This window comes from Mizuhopecten yessoensis, unplaced genomic scaffold, assembly GCF_002113885.1.
Source record: "Mizuhopecten yessoensis strain PY_sf001 unplaced genomic scaffold, ASM211388v2 scaffold8123, whole genome shotgun sequence".
NCBI classification, from domain to species: Eukaryota; Metazoa; Mollusca; class Bivalvia; order Pectinida; family Pectinidae; genus Mizuhopecten; species Mizuhopecten yessoensis.
In genome coordinates, this window is record NW_018407390.1 from 1,810,634 (window position 1) to 1,831,089 (window position 20,456).

The window sequence follows — 20,456 nt, forward strand, 5'->3', positions numbered from 1 at the left end:
TTTTTGTTGACCTTTGTCCATGGAAGGTCCCTGCAAAATTTCATTGAAATTGGTTCAGGGGTTTTGGAGAAGAAGTCGAAAATGTAAATTGTTTACGGACGCACGACGGACGACGGACGACGGATGACGACGGACAAAAGGCGATCGCAATAGGTCACTTGAGACTTTGTCTCAGGTGACCTAAAAATGGGCTTTTTATTTTTACATCATTAAAACAGCATGTTTTAATTAAATGGTATCCATGTAGGCCATCCACCATACACAAATATACTAACAGTTACCACCTGAAAGTCCTATGTTGGAGCGTTGGAGATGTTATAATAGTGTATCGTAGACAGTATACCTTCCGTCTTATTGTCTTATTTTAGCAGCTGTTACCTCAACTTTGACCTTTAAAGTTTTTTAGTCAATCTTGCATATCTACATTAAACAATTGATCACATGTTAAATTTCAGAAATTTTATAATTCTTGATTTTGAGATAATATCCGAAAATGATAGTGTAGATAAACGAACAGACAGAGGGACACTTTGATTTCTATAGGGCACCAGGTTTATATATATAATCTGGTGACTTAATGATTCTGATTTCCCGCCCCCAACTCCATATTTGAGGCATAATAAACGACCCTATAGTATTTAATTTCAACATTGTAAACATTGTGGTCGATATACCCACCTGTACAGTCTTTGTATTACTGTACGCCCCTCAGAGATCTCCCAAGTAAACAGTGTGGTCATTATAACCAAGTGTAACATCACACCTGTACAGTCTGTATATTACTGTACACCCCTCAGAGATCTCCCAAGTAAACAGTATGGTCATTATATTATAGACAGGTATAACATCACACCTGTACAGTGTGTGTATTACTGTAAATCCCTCAGAGATCTCCTTAGTAAACAGTGTGGTCATTATAGACAGGTGTAACATCTCACCTGTACAGTGTGTGTATTACTGTACATCCCTCAGAGATCTCCTAAGTAAACAGTGTGGTCATTATAGACAGGTATAACATCACATCTGTACAGTCTGTGTATTACTGTACCCCCCTAAGAGATCTCCCAAGTAAACAGTGTGGTCATTACAGACAGGTGTAACATCACACCTGTACAGTGTGTGTATTACTGTAAATCCCTCAGAGATCTCCCTAGTAAACAGTGTGGTCATTATAGACAGGTCTAACATCACATGTGTACAGTCTGTGTATTACTGTACACCCCTAGGAGATCTCCCAAGTAAACAGTGTGGTCATTATAACCAAGTGTAACATCACACCTGTACAGTCTGTATATTGCTGTACACCCCTCAGAGATCTCCCAAGTAAACAGTGTTGTCATTATAGACAGGTGTAACATCACACCTGTACAGTCTGTATATTGCTGTACACCCCTCAGAGATCTCCCAAGTAAACAGTATGGTCATTATATTATAGACAGGAGTAACATCACACCTGTACAGTGTGTGTATTACTGTAAATCCCTCAGAGATCTCCCTAGTAAACAGTGTGGTCATTATAGACAGGTCTAACATCACATGTGTACAGTCTGTGTATTACTGTACACCCCTCAGAGATCTCCAAGTAAACAGTGTGGTCATTATAGACAGGTGTAACATCACATCTGTACAGTGTGTGTATTACTGTACACCCCTCAAAGATCTCCCAAGTAAACAGTGTGGTCATTATAGACAGGTGTAACATCTCACCTGTACAGTGTGTGTATTACTGTACACCCCTCAAAGATCTCCCAAGTAAACAGTGTGGTCATTATAACCAAGTGTAACATCACACCTGTACAGTCTGTATATTGCTGTACACCCCTCAGAGATCTCCCAAGTAAACAGTATGGTCATTATCTTATAGACAGGTGTAACATCACACCTGTACAGTGTGTGTATTACTGTAAATCCCTCAGAGATCTCCTTAGTAAACAGTGTGGTCATTATAGACAGGTGTAAAATCACAACTGTAGAGTGTGTGTATTACTGTACACCCCTCAGAGATCTCCCAAGTAAGCAGTGTGGTCATTATAGACAGGTGTAACATCACACCTGTAGAGTGTGTGTATTACTGTACGCCCCTCAGAGATCTCCCAAGTAAACAGTGTGGTCATTACAGACAGGTGTAACATCACACCTGTACAGTCTGTGTATTACTGTACACCCCTCAGAGATCTCCTAAGTAAACAGTGTGGTCATTATAGACACGTGTAACATCACACCTGTACAGTGTGTGTATTACTGTAAATCCCTCAGAGATCTCCCTAGTAAACAGTGTGGTCATTATAGACAGGTGTAACATCACGCCTGTACAGTCTGTATATTACTGTACGCCCCTCAGAGATCTCCCAAGTAAATAGTGTGGTCACTATAGACAGGTGTAACATCACACCTGTACAGTGTGTGTCTTACTGTACACCCCTCAGAGATCTCCCAAGTAAACAGTGTGGGCATTATAGACAGGTGTAACATCACACCTGTACAGTGTGTGTCTTACTGTACACCCCTCAGAGATCTCCCAAGTAAACAGTGTGGGCATTATAGACAGGTGTAACATCACACCTGTACAGTGTGTGTCTTACTGTACACCCCTCAGAGATCTCCCAAGTAAACATTGTGGTCATTATAGACAGGTATAACATCGCACCTGTACAGTATGTGTATTACTGTACACCCCTCAGAGATCTCCAAAGTAAACAGTGTGGTCACTATAGACAGGTATAACATCACACCTGTACAGTGTGTGTATTACTGTACATCCCTCAGAGATCTCCTAAGTAAACAGTGTGGTCAGTATAGACAGGTGTAACATCACACCTGTAGAGTGTGTGTATTACTGTACGCCCCTCAGAGATCTCCCAAGTAAATAGTGTGGTCACTATAGACAGGTGTAACATCACACCTGTACAGTGTGTGTATTACTGTACACCCCTCAGAGATCTCCAAAGTAAACAGTGTGGTCACTATAGACAGGTATAACATCACACCTGTACAGTGTGTGTATTACTGTACACCCCTCAGAGATCTCCCAAGTAAACAGTGTGGTCATTACAGACAGGTGTAACATCACACCTGTACAGTCTGTGTATTACTGTACACCCCTCAGAGATCTCCCAAGTAAGCAGTGTGGTCATTATAGACAGGTGTAACATCACGCCTGTACAGTCTGTATATTACTGTACGCCCCTCAGAGATCTCCCAAGTAAACAGTGTGGTCATTACAGACAGGTGTAACATCACACCTGTACAGTCTGTGTATTACTGTACACCCCTCAGAGATCTCCTAAGTAAACAGTGTGGTCATTATAGACACGTGTAACATCACACCTGTACAGTGTGTGTATTACTGTACTCCCCTCAGAGATCTCCCAAGTAAACAGTGTGGTCATTATAGACAGGTATAACATCACACCTGTACAGTGTGTGTATTACTGTACTCCCCTCAGAGATCTCCCAAGTAAACAGTGTGGTCATTACAGACAGGTGTAACATCACACCTGTACAGTCTGTATATTACTGTACACTCCTCAGAGATCTCCCAAGTAAACATTGTGGTCATTATAGACAGGTATAACATCACACCTGTACAGTGTGTGTATTACTGTAAATCCCTCAGAGATCTCCCTAGTAAACAGTGTGGTCATTATAGACAGGTGTAACATCACACCTGTAGAGTGTGTGTATTACTGTACGCCCCTCAGAGATCTCCCAAGTAAACAGTGTGGTCACTATAGACAGGTGTAACATCACACATGTACAGTCTGTGTATTACTGTATGCCTTGTGGAAATCTCCAAGTAAACATGATCCGATGCACCAAACAGCCATTAGCCAGCAGTGATTGCGGGACTATCATAAAGTCACATTTTATGGTTATAAACAAAGCTAGGATCAAGGTCACACTCAGGTCCCCTGTACATGTTTTTCCAAAGTGCAGTCAGCCGTGACGTTTACCTGGACAGGTAATACACAGACTTCCTCTACACTATTACTATACACTCCTGTGTATTATACCGACTCTAGTCAAGGTATGCAGAAAAAATGTAGGTGTGTGTACAGTTATACCTGTATCAAAACAGTTGTATAGAGATAATTATAAGCTGATCATTTGGCGAGATGTTTATAGGTTCTACAGGTATGAGAACACAGGTAAAAAAAACAATCTATTATACACAAACATGATCAGGTGAACAGAGCTACAATATAGGCTTTTATAAGCTGCTCTGTGCTGGTATGTATAGGAATTGAAAAACTTTGAAATAAACCCCCGCTGTTAGGGCAGATCCAGTACTAGTCCTTTTACGACACAATCAAATGTTGTTCATGTCATTTTCTTACCCTTTACTGGTGTTACTTTGTTAATGTCTTTTCCAACTGATGAACATTAAATAGTTTTCTCCAATTTCATGCTCTCCACTATATGTACTTATCTTCAATTTTAGAAACTTTTTTATTATAACTATGATATTTTAATCAGAATGAAACACTTGTTACATATATTCAAATAGTATACATTTTTTTTTAAATAAACCAGTGGATTCCTCAATTTAAACATTAAAGTATCTATATATATATATATATATATATATATAATGGAATCAACCAGGTTGACATTTAAAATCCCAGACAATCATGATCAATGCAAACATTCTTGAGATAACCGGGGGATTCGACTCCCACACAAGACACCGCACTATCTTGTCCCATCTAATGGAAGTACATAAATGACAAACAACAAGCATAGAAAATACCAGACCAGTGAATGGCAATTCTACAGTCCAGTTACTCACCGGCTTTTCTCAAAAGAAGAGTTTTTTCATTGATCATGAATCACTTGAATGCTTAACATTGTAACAGCCATAAAGATATGATAACAATTAATGTTCGACAGTAGATTAAAGGGGTTTTTCCTGCCTGCAGAACTGGAGTAAATTAAAATTCTTGTATGAAAACCTATATAAACAAAATAAAAAAAACCAACAAAGACTGCTTTTATTTGATTTTCAAATTTGCATGAATATTTAATTGATAACTCATGTAACACATATTACCTGGTACTAGATCCTGCTTTGCCACAAAGCACATGAAGTTATACTTCACATCTGTACAGTGTATACCCATCAATAACTGTACCACACATTAATCACCGACACATATGGATGTAACATAATGTGCAGTTTTTCTCAATCTGTGATTGGTATAGAATGAACAGAAACAATTTCATCTTGTGGCCAATGCCTTCAAAATTTTAAAATAAATTTTCATAACTGAAATAGGATCTAGTCAGGAATTTCCAGTGTATGTAGGAAATTGTAATTACAATGTAACACTCACTTTATTTTTTTTTATGGATATTTAGAACAGTCAAAAAACCTGTTGCCTTGAGGTGCAGGAGAAGACATGGGGAGTTAATAGCATGGTGCAAGTTTTCCAGGTATTCCACATTCACACCACAAACAGGGGTAACAGATAGTTGTTCCCAGAAGAGACCCGAAACAACCAACCGATTTGTTTCCCATGTAGCTGAATGCAGTATTGTTAATATACGAAATTAAATGACAAACATTTAACACTGTTCCAAGATTATTATATCAATAATATTTTGATTATTTAAGAGTTCAATAAAAAGGGGTTAAATTTGTGAAAGATTTTTGAAAAAAAAAATTGGTGAAAAATAAAAGATTTAATTAAAGGCCAAAAGGGGTAGAATTTTTGTATCATTTTCTTTAATTTGAAGTGGTTGAAAATCTCTGTATAAAGTGAAATCATATATGACCACTGACAAGATACTGGTCACTGCTTCTGCCCTACCTAGGGACAGAAATATAGGCTTGACCTGATCTGGACATCACATGATATGGTCCTGGGTTAACTAGCTGGGACAAGGCCCAGACACCTCGGACTGTACAGCTCTACCTGCAGGCTGTCAGCTGGGAAACCATCCATCATCTGGTGTAGCTAAGGTGTGAAGTACAAGTAGCGTATTACCAATAAAGTCAACAAGTCAGGTGCTATAGCCGACACAGCTAAGGCCAGCTAGAGTCCTGGCTAGAGGGAGCCATTCATCTTGGTTTAATCACAGTTTTGAATGGTCAGGACATATGTAATATATACACAGTAAACATCCGAAACACTTGGCTGTGCCAGTATTTGCCAATATCTAATTTTCTTGTTGGGAATTTATGAGCAGCACCAATTAAGTATTTTTGGAAAATTCCACGAGTAACAAGTACAATGTATGTTAAAAGAAGAGGAAAACTCTAAATACATGATTACACATTTAAGTAAATAAGGTACCATATAATCTTCAAAAGTGTCTCCATTATGGGTTGAACCTGTGACTACACATTCGAGGCCAGTGCTGCACTGGAATACCTTGTTGTTGATTCCGTCAGTAACAAGTGACTAGTGTTTACCACTGTAACAGGTTCTGGACAGAACTTGTCCTAGAGGCTTTCATATTACAAACATGCTTGCAAAACGAAGGTTAAAAAGATTGCAGTGTAACCAAGATTTCTAAGGTCACTTTTTAAAATAGCCAACTCAAGGACTTAAGATTATTAGCCGTGTTCTCCCAATGATGGAGTTACAGAGAATGTCCCTACAGTCAAAAGACATACCAAATACCCAACTCTGGTATATCCAATAAATATTGTATTTCTGGTTATAGTATATCCTTAATACCCAGTTCTGGAATATGACCCAATACGTATACAAGTACCAAATTCTAGTATTCATTCTACAATACCCAACCCTGCTCAAGTTAAATATATAGGTACACCTTTATAACTTTCAATGTTCAATGTTCATTTTATTTCCAAAAGTTTACAGCTTATACGTACAGGATATTAATACAATCCATGCTTGCCAGGGCGGCAGTTCGCGTGTGTAAACAAATAAGTGACATGTATTTTGAATGAATGTACATCATAATGATATACTAGTTAAAGAAAAAATAATAAAAAATAATGTATCAACTTCTCCACCCCAAATACCCAACCCAAGAGTAACTCATCCCAAATAACCAGATAAGGATCCGGAGTGTACGATGCAACTAACCACACTATTTTAATAATCAATAAATTACTCATATAGACACCCCAAATACCAACCTGTACTTCACAATATAATTATAAAGAACATTTCTGTGATATTGTTCACAAAAAATAAGTAAAATATTAAATCATTAAAAAAAAGACAATGCCTAACAATATACGATCATAACAAATTAAATATAGGATTAACATTGTTTCCAATTGCAACTTATTAGAAATAAGAGAAAGTTGCAATGATACACTAATTGAACAAGAGTACCGCGGGGCGGAACAATATATGCCCGTCGAATGCCAATTAGTATTATATACTTTCTTACATTGAAATAAGATCTGCATCATTCTAAGAGTGGTTAGCTGACATGCTATAAAAAATGTAGGAGGAGATCTACAGACAAAAAATCAAATACTGAAATGAACAAAGGACAATTACTTTTGGAAAAGTTGTTGAATCAAAATTCTTTTAAGGGAGACACAACTTCATATCATGATTATAATGTATACCAAGTTTCAAAGAGATCGGTCGAAGAATGTAGGAGGAGATTGCCCGACAAACAAAAGTTCGGACAACCCCTTACCATAATAATTCCCTCAAATTTGACGGTCGTATAAAAAACACGTACCTCTGACTTGAAGATTCCAATTACAAGTCTTCTGGATATTTATGAAAAGTTAGAAACAATTAAGGACTTCGACGCATTAGCGGGAAGTTATGTCTGTCTGTAATATTTAGGTTTATAATGATATGCATGCATTCTAACACTGTACTGCAAGTAATTTAATTTGTATGAAGAAAGATAAATCATTTGATAATGCTTCAAATGCTTCAAAACACATGTGGAAAATTAAAGATGGTATAGTAATACACAAGTAATATATATATGTACCTACATTATTATTTACATACATGTATGCCTTGTTAAAATGTGACATGAATTCCATTTTTTATCTTAACATACAATACTTATATAATTAAGAGTATTGGGTACTAAAATGCTGTGTATGACATGACTTGCTCCGGCTATAACTAATATAAGCTAGCATCAGGCCTACCGACAAACATGGATAACTATCTTTAAGCCTACCAACAAATATGGAAAATTTTTGAAATAGCTTTCTATTTTGTATTTCTAATAAACTTTTCATCATTTTCTTTTTATATCTTTCTTCCCTTTTCCCTCTTTTTACTTTTGGTTGGTGGGGGGTTAATTTGGGGAAATACAGAAGATTTTTAATTCTAATGTTATATATATTACACATAACCATTTAGAAATTGGGTCATATTTCTGAACACAAATCACTGTCACTTTCATAGTAATTTACTGGTCTTGTAACAGGAGGCTTTATTGAACTACACCGTGCTAGCTAGAATATTTCATATCTGAGATATATATCTTTTTCATTCCAGACTGATGAGGTACATCAAACCATAACCACACACATCCAAGTATTTGATCTTTGGCCAAAACATGTATGGCAGCAATACAGTAAGCTACAAAGCACAAAAGCTGTGAATTTGTCTCCTTGAAGTAGTAAAATAGGAGTGTGTTCGACTCCAATTGGTGTGATATCTTATATTACAATGGTGCCAAGTACTGCACCCTAGCCAACACCTTACTCTTCAGGGCGGTTTTATCACATAGGAAACGGTGTTGTTCTTTCAGGCACCTGCAACTGAGTTGTTGTTAACAAGCCCTCCCTACTAGTGAAAGTCTACATCAAAACATAATACAATGTATCCGCACAGTGTTTAATTGTACAGGTTTGATAAATCCATTCTCGTAAACTTAGATATGTATACACTGTTAATTCATTCCATCACCCGTCGTTTCATCAATCATGTATTGAAATTCATCCTGTCCTCTTCTGTTTCTCAGAGTGCAAAACATTTACAGCTAAAATAGTTGCCTGAATTGTTTTCATGCTATGTCTGAACACTGATCCACATATATATATATTGGAAATGGCCATTTCATTCTTCCCCCTGGTGTCCGTGTTTGTCTAGCAGTAAACATCATTAATCCTTACACTCAAAATAAGCACCCAAAACTTCATTTCAAGGATAATTAAACTTATGTTATGTTTCAATAATTATGAGACATTTTCAATCAACTTTTATGATAAGTTTTGCTCTTATAGATGCATGGTAGCTTCAGAGGGGTCATAATGTGACAGGAAAATAGAGTACCTGGCGTATTCACAGGTATCTTTTCAAGTCTCACCAGGGAATCGAACCAAGGCCATCTTGGAGAAAGGCAAGTGTGTTATTAATTCCATTACCCGACCACCCTAAAGGGTACGTGTTGCTGTTAACAAACACTTTAACATTAAGTGGAAAGTCTAGTACAGCATTAGTATGCATGGGGGGAATTACATTACAAGCTGGTCTGCTTAATAGTGTTTATACCAGGTAAGTGTAAGGTCATGATGACCTGGAATAATTGTGTATTGTTTTCCTCAACAGAGGACATTCCAGGTAAGTTGCAGTGCTGTGCAGCTGCTAGGAGAGTTTATCCTGTGTCACCCCTATCTCCAAGGCTGCTACTGAGGATCACACCCTGGTATCCAACACCAACCCAATTGTCAATTTGGTACTATCTCACCCCACCTAAATTACATATATGTGCTATCACACCCAAGCTGGTATCCAACCTCCCCTAAATTGTTAATGTGATATCCACGCCAGCGTCCAAGACATAATAATGTCATGGTTACATCACACCCTGGTATCCAGCTTGCATGAACTGGGTGCAATGCTTCAGATTCAAATGGTAATGAAGTATTATGTAAGTTATGAAGTCGTAGGTCCCTATAAAAGATGCCCTTTATAAAAAAGAATTTTTTACAAATTTCTTTGTGTCGGACAAGATTTGTGGATTTGGAATCCTCACGACTTCCTTTTGATGTGCTAGACTAGAGCAGGAACTGGCATTTCTTATGACTGCCAATTTAAGTCGCAATGTCCCACTACTCAAAACTCAAGTCCATATGACGAGATCAGTCTGAGTCCCACAACTCACGACACAGGTCCCTATGCCAGACCTTGCCTGGCAGTCCCAGTCTGAGTCCCACAACTCACGACACAGGTCCCTATGCCAGACCTTGCCTGGCAGTCCCAGTCTGAGTCCCACAACTCACCACACAGGTCCCTATGCCAGACCTTGCCTGGCAGTCCCAGTCTGAGTCCCACAACTCACCACACAGGTCCCTATGCCAGACCGTGCCTGGCAGTCCCAGTCTGAGTCCCACAACTCACCACACAGGTCCCTATGCCAGACCGTGCCTGGCAGTCCAAGTCTGAGTCCCACAACTCACCACACAGGTCCCTATGCCAGACCGTGCCTGGCAGTCCCAGTCTGAGTCCCACAACTCACCACACAGGTCCCTATGCCAGACCTTTGCCTGGCAGTGAAGTATATACAAGGATGCACACAGCCAAGGTAGAGATAACGGATTAAACACAGCAGACATCTTCCTTCATGCTTCACCGTCATTCCAACCAAAGATGCATGCCTGCATACTACCTTTTTAACTGTAAACAATTTTCACTTGGATCTATTCGGTACTTTCCAATTGTACCCTACGAATCAAACAGCGTTATCACACTTGCCCACTGTACAGGTTTGCGCTTTTTTCTGTCTTGCATCAGTCATGATCAAATGTTTAAAGACATTTTTATTTGATGTGTTTTTCTGCGTCTGTCAGTTTTTATGTAGACTTTAATAAACAAGACTAATTACATGGCACACTGACACTTGATACAGAGACAGATTTGAAGAAGAAAAAATAGGATAGAAAAGGGAATGTAGAGCAGACTGATCATGAGGTAATGAGAAACGTTCATTTACATATTATACCCTCACGGAATGAGACAGAAACGCCCCTGCAGCAACATAACACCAATTTTATTGTTTGGTAAATTTCTATAAATAGTAACAAAGTCCTTGACCTTTACCTCTGCTATCCCCAAACATGGACTTATCCAATCAAGATGTATTCTTATTTTTAACCTTTACACTTATCATTTTATCAGAATCTGTACAGAAATGAAAACACGAGAGTGATGACAATGAATTTGTTGATGATTATATATATAGATATAAATAGCTTTGACCTTGTAACCCCAATTACGATCTCAACCAGGGTATTCACTTATGTACTTGAGCTTTGTATAAAAGTTTTAACGAAATCTGTTTAGAAATTAACTCTTAAGAGCAATGACAGTAAATTAGAAAGGGAATATACTTTGAATACTTCATAAGTCCTTGATTTTCTGAGTATCTAACTTACAATCTTCCCGTAAATAAACTACGCGGAATCTACACATATAGGTGTTGATGTTTTATCGTTTTAATTACTTGTGAATTATATAACTTGTGCCTAAACTTACCTAGCAGTTTTTGACAGTGATGTAAATTCCAGCTACGGGGTTCACGTTTCCCATCAACAGTGGTCACAGGACAGTTATCCGGGGGTACATTCACACATTCCGTAATCTTCTTATTTCCCTTGAAGTAATGATCTGATAGTTGCATGGAAGGAACAATTTTCGTCCAATCGATGGTATCGATATAGCACAAGTTCGGATTCAGCTCTAACCGAACTGCCCCTCGTTCTATGGTGGTCAAGCCAATTAATCCAATGTCCTCCATATCAATAGTTTCATAGATGACCAGTGAGTAGAAGTAGAACAGATCTTGTCCTCGTATGACCGCTAGATTGGGGAAGATCTGGCTCAAACTGCGTAGTCCGTACACTCGGTAGAGCAGCACATAGTGAGTCACTTCTACAAGGTCAGGAAAACTAAGTAGATCGTATTGTCCATGCTTTGGTTTCTCAATCAGAACAATCTTAAGAAATCCTTCAATTACTGTACAATTTGCCAGCTTCTTCTTGAAATTTTTCACGTAATTCCTGATGTCAATACTTTCGCAAACTGTAAATAGAGAAAAGTTTCTGTATTAAAACTTGTGTTTTATATATATATATAAACAAAGTATCGTAGTCAACACGTATTGAAGGCATATGAATCACAAAATAGATTAGTGACAGATTGAGAGGGATATTGCAAAATATCCCAAATTAGAGCATCCTCTACAAATCATGATGGCTGATTTCAAAACAAAAGACACTTTGAAGTCATGCAAACAAATCCTGATCAACTCAGTTAACCCATTCACCCCTGAAGACTAATGAAACTAGTTAAGAATTGAATTCTCAGGGTAAATAGACATGTGAGAAAAGACAGCATATATATATATATATATATATATTGTAATCACTGAATCAAATCCAATAGAAAGACAGAAATAGGAATTTAATTTTAGCAGAGAAAAAAAGAATATTCTGTCATAAAATGAAAAATAATGGACTTGTGGGAAAATGTTTCTTGTGTTTTAATCATTATCACAGCTGCAGCATGCACATTGTCATTGATGTATAAAAACAAGCTCATAATATGCTCATTAGGTTTATATCAAATATATATATATGTATGAAACCAACAAGTTCATTATGTATATTAAACGTAATATAAGATCATACTTTTTGTTTACATAAAATGTTTTTATAATAAGATGGGACTATATATGCCTATTCATTATGTACTCAACTGGATTTGAGATCATACATGATCAATAAGAAAATCATATGTATCACATAAATGTTCACAATAATGTATAGATATGGAACATACATGGTCATCATTGTACATACATATAGTCATGGTGTATATCAAATCTACATGAACTGTCCACACACATGCCTATATATATAGCAACATCCTGCACAGTGTGACAGCTTTATTATATAAATATGTTTATGTGTTTACATTCAAAATTTAATTAATGAAAACCTCTGTTGAATGAACCATGCATATTATAACTGGCCATTGTATTGTACATGTTTAAGCATATCATCACTGTCAGATGTTTTTGGTAACTTTGGGATTGGGCCTTTTTGTCTCATTTTGGGAAGAACAGATATCAATCAGAAAGGAAATATTCATGCGTTAACAGCAAATTTTGGGATTTATAGGTATACAGATCAAATAGTTTCAACTGGGCCACAAAAGCCCCCAGAAAAGCCTAGAAAAACAGTTTAATATACATAACAAAAACAGTTCTATAGAGTTTAACAAATGCTGTAAAATAGGAAAATGTTGAAATCTTACAATGGCCTATAGTTCTTTTCACTTACAATTGCCTAGTTCTTTTCACTTACAATGGCCTAGTTCTTTTCACTTAAATTGGCCTATAGTTTTCTTTTCACTTACAATGGCCTATAGTTCTTTTCACTTACAATGGCCTAGTTCTTTTCAATTACAATGGCCTATAGTTCTTTTCACTTACAATGGCCTAGTTCTTTTCACTTACAATGGCCTATAGTTCTTTTCACTTACAATGGCCTAGTTCTTTTCACTTACAATGACCCATAGTTCTTTTCACTTACAATGGCCTAGTTATTTTCACTTACAGTGGCCTATAGTTCTTTTCACTTACAATGGCCTAGTTCTTTTCACTTACAATGGCCTAGTTCTTTCCACTTACAATGACCCATAGTTCTTTTCACTTACAATGGCCTAGTTCTTTTAACTTACAATGGCCTATAGTTCTTTTCACTTACAATAGCCTAGTTCTTTTCACCTACAATGGCCTATAGTTCTTTTCACTTACAATGGCGCATAGTTCTTTTCACTTACAATGGCCCATAGTTCTTTTCACTTACAATGGCCTAGTTCTTTTCACTTACAATGGCCTAGTTCTTTCCACTTACAATGACCCATAGTTCTTTTCACTTACAATGGCCTAGTTCTTTTCACTTACAATGGCCTAGTTCTTTTCACTTACAATTGCCTAGTTCTTTTCACTTAAATTGGCCTAGTTCTTTTCACTTACAATGGCCTATAGTTCTTTTCACTTACAATGGCCTAGTTATTTTCACTTACAGTGGCCTATAGTTCTTTTCACTTACAATGGCCTAGTTCTTTTCACTTACAATGGCCTAAAGTTCTTTTCACTTACAATGGTCTAGTTCTTTTCACTTACAATGGCCTATAGATAGTTCTTTTCACTTACAATGGCCTATAGTTCTTTTCATTTACAATGGCCTATAGTTCTTTTCACTTACAATGGTCTAGTTCTTTTAACTTACAATGGCCTATAGATAGTTCTTTTCACTTACAATGTCCTAGTTCTTTTCACTTACAATTGCCTAGTTCTTTTCACTTACAATGGCCTAGTTTTTTTCACTTACAATGGCCCATAGTTCTTTTCACTTATAATGGTCTAGTTCTTTTCACTTACAATACCATAGTTCTTTTCACTTACAATGGCCTATAGTTCTTTTCACTTACAATGGTTTAGTTCTTTTCACTTACAATGGCCTATAGATAGTTCTTTTCACTTACAATGGCCTATAGTTCTTTTCATTTACAATGGCCTATAGTTCTTTTCACTTACAATGGTCTAGTTCTTTTCACTTACAATGGCCTATAGATCTATAGTTCTTTTCACTTACAATGGCCCATAGTTCTTTTCACTTACAATGGCCTATAGTTCTTTTCACTTACAATGGCCTAGTTCTTTTCAATTACAATGGCCTATAGATAGTTCTTTTCACTTACAATGGCCTAGTTCTTTTCACTTACAATGGCCTATAGTTCTTTTTACTTACAATGGTCTGGTTCTTTTCACTTACAATGGCCTAGTTCTTTCACTTAAAACTTAGAAAAACACTTACTAGGAATGCATTCCTGATGTGCAACGTTAACAGAAATCAACATCTACAGGTGCAACAGGGTGGAAACCCCCAGCATCTGCATGATTTATTTATTTTTATTTTCAACATTCATAGATTTTAACAGATTTATTCTTTTACCTCAAGGCAAGATGGTGCCATATTTCAATGGTCTGTGTATTACACTTTTTATTAAATTCACTTAAATATAATATAACCAGTCATTCATTTTGGTTAGGCTCTGTCCAGGAAAAAAAGAAAACATCAAGACAAGTTTCATCAATTACATCAAAATGAAATAGAATACTAAATTCAAATTTTGTTTCAAACAATTAAAATAAATAGAGTTTTCAATGACCATCATCAAATTCTGAACACAGCAATTTTGTGTCTTAATGTTGAATCGTTTCCAATACAATGTCACAATACGAATGTCACAATACGAATGTCACAATTTTATGTACATTGTCGAACTCTTGCGTCACATCCACCATTGAAAAAGTAAAATTCACAAACATATATATGATACCAGTATTGTTAGGACCCTTTCACAGCTGACTTATTTAAACAGCTAATTAATTATCTTTTCAGTTTACGAAAAACATATTAACTCCTAATTTTTTGAGTTTTAAATCCACCAGTAATTTTGTGCTACAAATTATCTCCCTTGAAATTTAGATCCCCCCCCCCCCCCCCCCCCCTCTTCCCTCAATAGCAGAAATGCATTAGTTATATAAATCATCATTATATTCTGAGCTGATGAATGCAATATCACCAATTTTGCCTGGAAACCTCCTTAGTTAGTAGGGATTCACTATCATACAATGGTCTGAACCACTCCCGCTCCCTACTGCTGGCTAAGGGTCAGGGCCTAAAATGGATTTAATTTGGTTGTATTGCTTTACGCAATTTTGAATCTACGAGTTGGATAATTATAATCACACAGGCGGTGATGATTCAAATGTTTGACTGTGACACGCAAGTGATTTTGTCCTTAATTAAACAATGTCTTTATAAATTAATTGTGTAGGAAATACATTTGTATATACTACCTATCAAAGTTGTGAAATTGTGAAACTTTTTACATGAAGTCGACATTGAAATATGATACCTAAAAATTAACAAAGAAGTCTTCTCCTGGCTTTCAAGGTAGTACAAAATCTTCATAAATATCAAATTACATACATGTATATAGCAGTTAAGAAGATGACCTTGAAATCATTTACAACAGCTTTATGCATGGTTGATGATGCATGAAATCTATAACTCAACACCAAACACTAATTCACTTTAAATCCTCAACATTATAAAACAGGTATATTTGCATCAAAAGAACACCCTACATTTGAATATTTCATAGAGCTAAATATGATGCATTAAAGCTGATATTTTAAAAATAGTTTCATAGTTAATGACAAAAAACTCATTCAATATCAGCATAAAAATGTGTTGCTAATGAAAGCAATTAGTGGAAATGTGTTATACCCCTGCAGTAGAGGCATGTACATACAAGTGAATCAGATAAACAAATATTTGCCAAGTCATGAATATATTATAATTCACAAAAGGAAATTTGTATAGATCACTACCCGTAATACATAAATTTATGAAAAAAGATTTGTCACTGCTCTACAGAAATAATTCAACTGTGTAGATATAAAAACAAATAACACAAAGATTTTGGCTGTACATAACACATACAAACAATCCTTTGATCTCCGCCTATGTATCTATATAACCCATCTGAACTGAATTAATGAATAAACTCATGTGTTTTATTTGACATTGACATCTCTACACTTATTAAGATTTCTTTCTATTCAAGGGGTACAAATGCCCTGAAGTATTGATAAATGTATCTTATTTTTCACCTTTAATAAACAATAATACATATCATACACTAAAAACATTTAAAAATGTTATGCATGATTATCACTAATTGGGAAATGACTTCGTTCCTTATAATAATTACATACAAACACATATATACACAGATTTTATGCTGAAAAATTAGAAACCCTTTGACATCACTTTTGAAATAAAAATTTACTGAATTTAAGAAAAAAATTACATAAGTATTTTTGTGTTTGGTTCTTCCAGTGATTATCAATATTCAAAATGTTGAACAGTGCTTGAATTTACAACACTAGAGGCAGAAGGATTTACAATCCTATTTGTAAAACAAAACATTACAACTCAGTTGTCTAGGTACATACACATCAGAATTAAAAGATTTACTTTGACACAATAGTTATCAATTGAAAAAATCTTAACTCTCTTTTCTTTAAAAACAAATATTTTGCTCTCTTATCAGTTATATATACACATATCCATTATGAAGTGCTGGTCCAAGTGTAACAGCACTCTAGATCAGCAGTATATATACCCCGTAGTACACATGTTGTTTTATGAATGAAAAATTGAACAGACGGAACAGGGCCCCTGAATACCATAACCCCCTCAGCTTCTGAGAACGAATACCACTTGATGTAACATGATAAGGTATATGTAAAAAGGAGCATGCTTTCTGAGCGTGGCTCACAGGCATAATAGCACTCCCCACTCCCCCTCCTCCTCCTCCTTCATCACCTTGACCTCTGATCCCAAATATGTTTTAACCTTCATCTGCTTATACTAAGGGAATGTATACAGCATACAATACAGAACCTAGATAACTCAGACTATTGTACAGCATGTATATATATATATAACAGTGAAAGATGTAAAGACAGCTAGATATAAAGACACATGGAAGACAGCTAGATACACTGAAAAATACCAAAACATAAAGACACATGGAAGACAGCTAGATACACTAAAAACTAATAAAACATAAAGACAAATGGAAGACAGCTAGATACACTGAAAAATACCTCGACATAAAGACACATGCAAGACAGCTAGATACACTGAACAATACCAAGACATAAAGACACATGGAAGACAGCTAGATACACTGAACAATACCAAGACATAAAGACACATGGAAGACAGCTAGATCCGTATATACACTGAACAATACAAAGACATAAAGACACATGGAAGACAGCTGGATACACTGAACAATACCTCGACATAAAGTCACATGAAAGACAGCTAGATACACTAAACAATACCAAGACATAAAGACACATGGAAGACAGCTAGATACACTGAACAATACCAAGACATAAAGACACATGAAAGACAGCTAGATACACTGAACAATACCAATTAAGACATAAAGACACATGGAAGACAGCTAGATATACAAAATGACACATTGACATAGAGAAACATGTAGGACACCTAGGAATAAAGAAATGTATAAGACAGCTAGATACACAGAATGACACCTTGACATAAAGACACACTGATGACAGCTAGAAACACATAATAACACTCAGACATAGACACATGGAAGACAGCTAGGTATAAAGACATGTATAAGACAGCTAGATACACAGAATGGCACCTTGACATAAAGACACACTGATGACAGCTAGAAACACATGACACTCGGACATAGACACATGGAAGACACCTAGGTATAAAGACATGTATAAGACAGCTAGATACACAGAATGACACCTTGACATAAAGACACACTGAAGACAGCTAGAAACACATAATGACACTCGGACATAGACACATGGAAGACACCTAGGTATAAAGACATGTATAAGACAGCTAGATACACAGAATGGCACCTTGACATAAAGACACATGAAAGACAGCTAGAAACACATAATGACACTAGGACATAGACACATGGAAGACACCTAGGTATAAAGACATGTTTAAGACAGCTAGATACACAGAATGACACCTTGACATAAAGACACATAAAAGACAGCTAGAAACACATAACACTCAGACATAGACACATGGAAGACACCTAGGTATAAAGACATGTATAAGACAGCTCCTGATTACTTGCAGGTAAACAGCCATTTTTTTCATATTTCACACTCAACTTTTTTTTTAATTAGCAAATAATACAGTAATATACGAATAAGGACATTTACAATTACGGTATGGTGAATCCAGTTCCTGAAACATGTAATTACTATACATGTACATGTTCTTTAATTCTAGCTTATAAAACAGAGCAACAGGTTAGATGTACATCAATCCTGTAAAGCTATAATCAATGTCTGTTCTTATTATTTCAATTTGAGTTGATGATAATATAAGGTTCAGTTGGTTATTTAACTTTGCTCTCAGTATTCAATGTATAAAGTTATACTTATTTGGGCATTGTTTCAAAACCTTCAAGATCAATCTAATTTAAGATCAGCAGTCATGTTTAATACAATGATATTTATAGGCTTATTTGATATGAAATAGGAATTTTTTTTCTTAAATAATGGCAAACAAACAGAACTGCTTGGAGATTATATATACTATGCATATATACGTTACACATCATATCTGCTGCAGTTTGTGTCCATTATCTGTGAAAACTAGTTTTTAATTACCAACAATCAAAAGTTAACTGTATGTTCTCAATCTTGTGTGACTCAATTTTAATGTGTTATCAACCAAATAACCATGTCACAAGTGCCATACTCATAAGATAGATCTTATATCCCTTGGTTTGGAACGCTTTTAAATAGGATTTATGACACAATATGGTAGGAATATACTCTTAGACAGAAAAAGCTGACACAATGTGCTAAGTATATACTTTTAGACAGAGAAACCTATCTGTGGCGCCCTATACATATCTGTTGCAATATTCTCTCAAATAGTCAGAGAAACCTGCCTGTGGGACTCAGAAATTAACTATAAAACTCAGAAACTTGTTAGTAGGACCCTGGACGTGCCTATAACATAAATAACACCTTGGTGCCCTCACCAGAGTTGATACGGTACATTCCTACATAAACGAGTTAGTGCCTCCGTTATAGTGATTACTGCACACACACAAATACATAGTAGAGCCTTCATTAGGACATCACGACACAAAAGGGTCTATGTACATGAATAAATACTAAGGGTTCTTTGTATGGACATATGTATATAATCCAGAATATATAGCAAAAATACAGCATATTTTTCTCTCATACGCCATTCATGGATTTGCGTAGTATGCCGGTCTTCAATCAATCTAGCTCATGAATATGTAAAGATAGTTATTTGTATAATGACATATAACCAGAGGGAAACCAACTTTGTCTCGTGTAAGTGTCTCCAAACTGACGTTACCTTAATAAACATAAACAAGTATTTCTCAGGCAACTTTTTTAATCCTAAAGATACTTTTGCTGTGCTACAACTATTTCATGTAAAACCTTAGAGCAATTAAATCCAATGTGACTAGTTTGAAAGCTTCATTAACTGATCTATAATGCACCTGAACAAAAACAGAAAACAACTAAAAAGGATTGCAATTGCTGTATAAAAATCATCAGACACCTGTCTATTGATGGCACTACACCTATATACCTAGAGTATTCCATCAATGGATGTACCCAGTACCAGTTTATATATATAACAGTTTTCTAGCCTCTCCTTCAGCTATGGACACCTTACGGACACCTTACCTGTCAGCTATAGACAGTTAGATACCTAACCTATCACCTATAGACACTTCACCTGTCAGCGACAGACACCTCACTTGTCAGCTATAGACACCTCACCTGTCAGCTAGATATATATATACCTAACCTGTAAGCTTTAAACA

General features: G+C 36.1%; 1 protein-coding gene across 3 annotated transcripts in view; it reads right to left on the bottom strand.

The window, feature by feature from the left end:
- Positions 1-20,456, bottom strand: part of LOC110455012 (insulin-like peptide receptor) — an 80,413-nt gene that overhangs the window by 43,348 nt on the left and 16,609 nt on the right. For all 3 annotated transcript variants that reach the window (XR_002463415.1, XM_021504888.1, XM_021504887.1), the window contains exon 2: positions 11,442-11,987. Coding sequence is in view for 2 of the 3 variants with exons in the window: in XM_021504888.1 (XP_021360563.1) it covers positions 11,442-11,987 (546 nt within the window). In the remaining variant the exon portion in view is untranslated. The remainder of the gene's footprint in view (positions 1-11,441; positions 11,988-20,456) is intronic.